At 35.2% G+C, this 7,727-nt stretch overlaps 1 protein-coding gene across 5 annotated transcripts in view; it reads right to left on the bottom strand.

The window, feature by feature from the left end:
• Positions 1 to 395: 395 nt before the first annotated feature.
• Positions 396 to 7,727, bottom strand: part of LOC117413669 (type II inositol 1,4,5-trisphosphate 5-phosphatase-like) — a 29,485-nt gene continuing 22,153 nt past the window's right edge. For 4 of the 5 annotated variants that reach the window (XM_034906057.2, XM_059000008.1, XM_034906056.2 and 1 more), the window contains 8 exons: positions 7,211 to 7,321; positions 6,462 to 6,627; positions 5,292 to 5,527; positions 3,854 to 3,970; positions 3,476 to 3,560; positions 3,124 to 3,251; positions 2,102 to 2,213; positions 396 to 930 (listed from right to left, as the gene is read on the bottom strand). In XM_034906057.2, the coding sequence (XP_034761948.1) occupies positions 806 to 930; positions 2,102 to 2,213; positions 3,124 to 3,251; positions 3,476 to 3,560; positions 3,854 to 3,970; positions 5,292 to 5,527; positions 6,462 to 6,627; positions 7,211 to 7,321 (1,080 nt within the window). In that variant the 3' untranslated portion in view covers positions 396 to 805. The remainder of the gene's footprint in view (positions 931 to 2,101; positions 2,214 to 3,123; positions 3,252 to 3,475; positions 3,561 to 3,853; positions 3,971 to 5,291; positions 5,528 to 6,461; positions 6,628 to 7,210; positions 7,322 to 7,727) is intronic. The other variant, XM_034906058.2, reaches the window with a different exon arrangement.

Below are 7,727 nucleotides of genomic sequence, written 5' to 3'. Positions count from 1 at the left end.
TTTCAGATCAAGCACGCCATCATGTTTTTGGATGCACTGTACCATTCCAGTGATCTAGGAAATATGACCTTACTCATAACAAATTACTGTAAGGGGCTCTACAGAGCATTAGTATAGGAGTTTTCTGCTCCACTGCTGATGTGTTTTCACTATAATTCAATTGCATTTAGTTAACAATGGGGTCATTACATCACCAGTGGGATTAATATGAGCAATGTGGTTTTAAGCTAGCAGTATATACACAATTGTTTTACTGCAAAGTTTCTACTAGTGTATATCTTTGATGTTGGGTTTAAAGTTATGGGTGAGTACGCAGAATAAACTATGACCAAATGTATCACTCCTTCTATAAATGAGTTTCAATAAACTAAATAGTGAATAAATATTGTCCTAATTCTTTATGGTCCCATAGTAGTTCTCTATATCAAATGCAGTTTTCATACAATAAAAGATAAGTTATATTTATGAAGTGTACATGCTGGTTTTACATGAATACATTCAAATGTCTTTAATTTCACAAACAAAATCAAATTAATAAAAATCGTTTATTTTTTATTAACCGATAAATAATTCCTAAAAACTTCTAAAAATGTCCGTTTTCTTTAGATGCTCCATTACTGATAAACAGGCTTACACACTACTGGCAATACAATAAAAGATAAAACAAAAAAGTAAAAATTATCCATCAGGTATAAAAAGAACCACCTCCATCATACACATCCCCCCCCCTCCATTACATTTTATGTATATATAAAAAAATACTAGAGACACTGTACATTCATTTACATTGTTAAAATGTCAGTCTTCAGGATGACTCTCCCTCTCTGAGGAGGAAATGCTGTATGAATTCCTGTGCTTTCCTCTTCTCAACAGGGTCTTGTCTGGAACTCGAGGGAGGATGCCTTAACAGCAGGCCTCCAAATACACTTCCTGTGAAAACAAAAGTCATTATTAACTGAACAACCCTCTGTACAGAATGGATGAATATATACATACCACTTTGCAGTTATCCATATACCGGTACTGAACAGAAATCCAACATGAAATACTCTACTACTATTATGGCTTCCGGTAGACTTCTGCAATATCATTTTGTAGTTACTTTGATTACACGATGTTAAATAAAATATCTAAATTATGTTCTCATAGTTTAAAAAAAATAAAATAAAATAATAATAATAATAACTAACGTCTCAATCCTAAAATTCTAGGTGATACAAAACTTTGCCACAGCTGTATATACTGAATGAAAAGGTTAGCATTTCTAAACTTATAAACATAAATCGCAGTAAAAAGAAAACTCTGTACTGTTGCTGTCATAATCTAAAGCTGCTAAATAATTCATTGTTGTCTATATGGGCCAGTGAGAAGGGATAATAACATCAATATGCAAGTACAGCTACTGTGCAGCACATTCTACAGCTCTACATCCCTCGAAGATAAATTCTAAGATCTTTTTTTTTTCTGTCCTGAAAGCTTTCTCAAACAGAACAATCAACATTAATATGACAAAAGGTAGCACTGGCAGCCTGTTTGTTTTATACAACAGAGTCATCACGGTTTAGTGTTTCTTTATTTGACAAGTACTTAGTGATCCTTAAATGCAGAACAATATAAATATAAAAATAGTGACACACTTAATACATCTTACACTACATTGAATATTGCTTTCATTATTTCTTGTGCTCTTATAAAATGTTTCCTAAAATAAAGGCAAGTCTAAAATAACGTATTTGTTGTTTCACCAGAAGAAATGTGACTAAAGAAATATTTGTATAAGTTATCTAGTCTGTATTCAGCTGTTGATCTCTCTGCAGTACTACATACAATAGGGTAGGCTAGTTTTGGAAAATAAATTTCCTAGGGGAATGCTGCATTTTAGAAATCATTATATAGGTCTATAAAGGTGATCCTTTGAAAACAGCAAAACCCTTTATAGCCTTATTGATGCAGCCTCATTTATTCCATCAAAACAGCAAAGCTGTTTAGTTCTATTGGTTATAGGCGGTTGGTTATATTTAGTTTTATTGGTTATTATAAATGGTGACCAGCAATCCCTTTCCCTCAGGACAGCCTTGAAATAAAAACCGTCTCTGCTTACTGAGAATATCGACATCCAAGTGATTAAACACACAGTTTTTCAGAAGCTCTCGAAGGAATGCCATTATATAGTTGAACGTGTTTTCATGGCACTGAGGTAGCATGGAGACAACCTGCAAAAACAGGAACCAAAAAAAATATATATGATTATTAAAAATTGTAATCCCATCCACCTCCTGGAAAGAACGGTTTGTTTTGTATTTCATTTGTATGCACAAATGGTCGGCATTTAAATAGGGTATTTTTGTGTACCATGGCTATGAAAATCAAAGATCATTGTGCCCGAGTATCAAGTAAATCAACAGAATAGATCCCATAGATGTGTTTCTCACTGTAACAGGATCAGCTAGTCAGGTTGACTACTGAAGGAACTCAGGAGACTTGGTTTAAGCATTAAATGGTGCATTTCTATTTTTAACTATGGTGTAAAATGCCCCAATAGTCTCGTAGGCTCTCTGAAATACACTGCTGCACTCGTTTAGCGTTCTACAGAGACAACACAAGGTTCTGTCGCTTCCAGCCAAACACCATCTACACTGTGGGTGGAAAGGCAACTGATTAACTGAACAAGTGTAGATCCAGTCATTCTACACATTCTCATGTGGGGATTTGGCAGATACAGGCAGGGAATTAACCCTTTATCTATCAAATAGTCTGCAGGGTCTTTCCACCCTGGGCCATCTCCTCTTGTTTCATTGCTCTGCAGAGAATTGGTTTTCCCACAACATCAGTGCAAACCAGCCAAATGGTTTTTACAGCACAACCACTTTGTACAACAATGGATTAAACACTGCTCTTCGTTTATGTAAAATCTAGGGACCCAAAACACAAAACTGGAAAGTATTCAAAAGCTGCCTTTTTTCTTTTCTTTTGTTGAAGTTTGTCGTTCATGAATCATAAAAAAAATAATGAGCTAACTGCAGTTATGAATAAATATATTAATACATTGAGAAGACAAAGCAGCACACAGCAAGTATAGAGTTTGGGTATTCTGTGATGCTTTTAGCGCAGCATATTCCATACCTTTTTGCAAAGTGTAAAACTACCCGATGCATCCAGACTCTGCTGGTAAAGGGAATAGCAGATGACAGGCTCCGGCAGGGCATCCAAGAAGAGCAGCAGAGCTTCAGCTACGGAGTGATTGCTGCCAGCTGGGCGGATTGTACATTAAGGATAATTACATTCAATGATCTTCTTTGCTATGCAAATACACAAAACTGCGACAACTACACAACCAGTTATAAAATGCCGTGATAAGAACAGCTAACGTGCTCTTGCAAAGTCTGGCTACTTTTTTTTTTTTTTTTTTAACCCCAAAAGCAAGAAATACATTTATTTATTTAGTTAGTTATTCTTAAATACACATGAAGGATACGAAGAGAATCTGGCATCCCTGTGTCTATGCAGTCCCTTATTTCTTCAAATTCGGCTCTCAGTCCTGGCTGTTGAAAGAGGTCCTCCTACACACACAAAAAAAGGAATAGCTACTTAATCTTTATAATCCTTATAAGGAATCATGGAGGGTATTAGTTTGCTTGCTAATCATGATTAAAAAGGTTAACATATAAAGTAAAAATATAAGGCCAACAATTTGGGACAGTAGATCTTGGCATGTATAATTAATGGAAGACCAATTTTTCTTTCAGATAATGGCTCTGTGTCGTGCACACTGCTTGTGTGAGCGGGTGGTGTATGCAGAACAAAAGCAACATTTCATCCTGGCCTTTGGTTTGAAGAGAGTTTAGGTGCAAACCTGCTGGCATGCATTACGGTATAGGTGATCCACCATCATCCAGATCTCTTTAGGGATTTCCAGGGGCTTTTCTGTTACAGAACTGATTCCACCTTTTGGCTGCAGAGGCATTAAGGTCTTTGTAGGGTTTAAGACAGAGAAGAGAGAAAACAGAAGTGTTAAATCTCTAGGAAGCAAATAGAACACTGATACTGCTTGGTGTAACAAGTGAAGCCACCAGTGTTCTTTTTGCCAATTATCTTGCAAGTGGCACCAATGGATTGGTAGGAATGGTACTGAAGTATCAAACTCCTCCAAGTAGTATCAATGGTACCTGATCAGAGCAATAACCTGGTATATCCTATTACAATCACTGGCTCGGCTTAAAAAAAAACATGCGCCAATGCCTTTTACTGACAATCTTATACATTATATGGAATAATGCTGTTTAGATAGGAGTTCAACAGGAAAAAAATTCGTTACATTTCCTTTTATTTTCAAAACACATGGCTCAAAAGATTTTTGTTGTTGTGTCAGCAGTTTACTTACATTGCTAGTAAACCTAAACAATGCAGTAACCTTGATAACATATACACTGATGGCGCAGGGGGGAGGGAGGAGGAACAGTGCAGGTCCGTTTTTTAACTTTAGCTTTGTCCTACCTTAAAAAATGTGGATCTATTAGGAAGAGAACTTTAAATATTACTGGTGACACATTCTGGCACTTCCATTCATGCTGCAAATTTGCAATTGAAATGACCAGCTGGCCTTCTGTCTTGGGTACTGCTTGCACCAGGCTACTTGGGGGACAGCAACAGCCAGTTTTAGCTGTACTCTCTACTTTTGAAACCACCACGCTTGCATATGCACCACGCTTGCATATGCGTTTTGCTCAAGTGAAAACCTGTTTTCCAACTAAAGGTTGCAGAGGCTTTTCTTTTTTTATATGAAAAATAATTCAGCCGAAAGATAATTAACAGATTTATTCATTACGACAGCTGCTGCAGCCCTGCCTGCCGTTCAGGAAATGCATTTATTTATTTATGTATGTTTTACAAAATATATTGTGTTAAAAAATGTATGAAAACTGTACAAACTCTAGTAAAAATGTGGCCCAACATCTATTACTGTACCTAGAAGATCTGACCGCTCATGTACATTTTCAGACAGGTTTTCAGGGTTCATTTTGATCATTATAACAGGGACTTTGAAGTGCTTTCCATGACTTCTCACAGGATAATTTCCAGCATCCTTCCAAACAACGGCCTTAGCTAATTACTGTTGCATTTAAGAAAAATATAAGGCTAACCACTGATGCTACATGATTGAAGCTTTGTTGCCCAAATAAAATATAAAGTAGAAATCAGGGTTTTTCAAGACCAGATTTTATCAAGCACTGGTATGCAGCCCGTTTTTAATTAAAATGACAGAGACAAATGTTGCTTTTCTGCAAGCTTACCAGCTGGCGTACTGTTTCTTCAGGCATGTCTTGAATGGGTTCCCTCATGTGGCACAGCGTTTGTATTGAGGCTCCAAAGCAACTGGGGAGATAGTTGCCTGACACAGGCAGGAAATAATCTTTGCCCTTCTCCAAGTGGAGAATTAAAATATCCTCAAGTTTTTCTTCTCCTGAGTTTAATGCCGTAGCAGTGGATCTATTTACAAACATTTCGAGCTCAATGTCCACTTTACCTCCTGAGAAATGCAAAAGAAAAAAAATAAAATAAATAATACTATTAACCTCTGTAAAAGATCACCTCTTTGCAAATTCAGCACAATTTCCCTTGCAGTAAAGTAACAATAAAGTACATAGCTTGTGCAACCTGAAAAATAAATAAGAAAAATATGTATTTTATATGAAAGGGGTGTTATTTGGGGACCAGTGTTTCCTCTACAGAGAGATTAGATTTCCTTGAAGTATAGGTATATTATTTCTGCTAGGCTCAGTACTAAACAGAAGACTTTATACACAGTAGAAAGGAGTTTTTATTAAAACATCAGATATCTTACACAAACATTTCTCCTTGATTGCTTAAGATTTCCTAATACTTTTGATAGTGTAATACGTTGTAAATGTTTATTCTGGTCTGTTCACAAATCCAGTGTATTGTAGATTGTATTAAACATTCAGAATGCATTTAGAGGTATAGTCTTGTCTAACATTTTAAAAGAATTATGCAAGGGCAGAGCAAAGTGATCTATTAGCTTCCCAGGTTGCCACAACACTAAGTATGATGTGAAGTACTTGGTCTTCTCTCCATATTAAATTTCTGCTATATTACAGGTAACAGGAGCCTTCTAGAACGAGGCTCAGGTCCTATAGCCTGTTATGCCGGAAGGAAGTAAAAGATAAATAACAAAAGACTTGTGATACGGTTGTTACGCTTCTAAGAGGCAAGAACATTATTTTATTAAAGCCAACAGGGTTACAAATTTCAACAGGATGAGAGAGATTAATGTGATCACTAAGCAGATGCTATAAAGAAAGCTAACATCATATGCCGGTATATATTTTCATAAGCACGGTATTTTCAGCCATTAATAACTCCACTGGTGTGCTCTGTTTGGTTTATCAATTAGAAAACTGAATTGGTGTAACTTTGTCGGCATGTTCATGTTTAATTCCTACCTTCAGCGAGGAATCCCTTACAAGGATTTGCACTGAGCCATGGTTTACAGTAGGCGATCTCCTCCAGTTTCTGTATGAATTCAAACTGACAGGGAACCTGTCCGTCATTGTGAATGGTAAATGTTTTAACCTGATGCTGCATAAACTTCACATCCTTAAAACAGAACTGGAAATAAAAAAGAGTTGGATTACCAATATATTAGTATTATTTCATTCAACGTATTGGCCAAAAAAAACCAAAAAACAAAACCTTTAGTATGCATTGGATTTTATTATTGCATTTGGAATGTCAGCATGTTCTATTTTAAATGTCACCATGCATAGCGTCTGTCTTGGCTTCTAAATGATTCAATAACATTTTGAAATTGCATTTCCTTTCTTATGCAGTAGTAGTTCCCTGACACAACTGATTCATGGGCCTGTCTAAGCAGCTTGAAATCAGTTTTCTGTATTATTTTGGGGTTATTGATATATATATATATATATATATATATATATATATATATATATATATATATATATAGTGGAATTTCCTTGCACAAAACATTTCAGGAAAATCACACAGGAAATATTAACCTATATAAGCTTAATTACTGTATCTTTTTGGAATTGTGTGTGTGTTTTTTTTTTTTTTTTTTTAAGTAAAAACAGTAGTTTTAACACTGCATTTGATTACTAAGCAATACAGTGAAATGTAATGATATATAAATTCAAAACACAATCAGTATAGATCACGTGCAATTCCATACCTCTCTTTCAGAAAGTGATACTGAAGGAATACATTCATTTTCCATTTTATCTATTGACCGCACAATCTCTTCAAATGTCTTCCGGTGCAGCTCATCGTTCACAACCTTTATCTAGAAGAAAACAGTATTAATATTCTATAGTCATGAAAGTATATTTTTCTATACAAAACAGAAGCACCAGTTTGTTTTTTAACATCTAAAAAGGTATAATTATAGTACATTACAGAAAGCATCATTCAGTAAAAACAAATTAATCTACAGCTATGGCCAAAAGTTTTGCATCACCTAGAACTTTAGGATTGATACATAATACAAAATAAAACTATATGAACATAATTTAGATATTTTATTTAACATCATGTAATCAAAGAAACTACAAAATGATTGCAAAAAAGTCTACCAGAAGCCATAATAGTAGTACAGTATTTCATGTTAGATTTCGCAATGTCACATTTTTCCATTTTTGTCAGTTTTTCGTTAAGTATATGGAAAACTACAACGCGGTATGTAATTCAAT

The sequence above is a fragment of the Acipenser ruthenus genome, chromosome 25 (genome assembly GCF_902713425.1).
Source record: "Acipenser ruthenus chromosome 25, fAciRut3.2 maternal haplotype, whole genome shotgun sequence".
Lineage (NCBI taxonomy): Eukaryota > Metazoa > Chordata > Actinopteri > Acipenseriformes > Acipenseridae > Acipenser > Acipenser ruthenus.
Note: the sequence above shows the minus strand (reverse complement) of the source record. Positions and strands in the feature narration are given on the sequence as shown.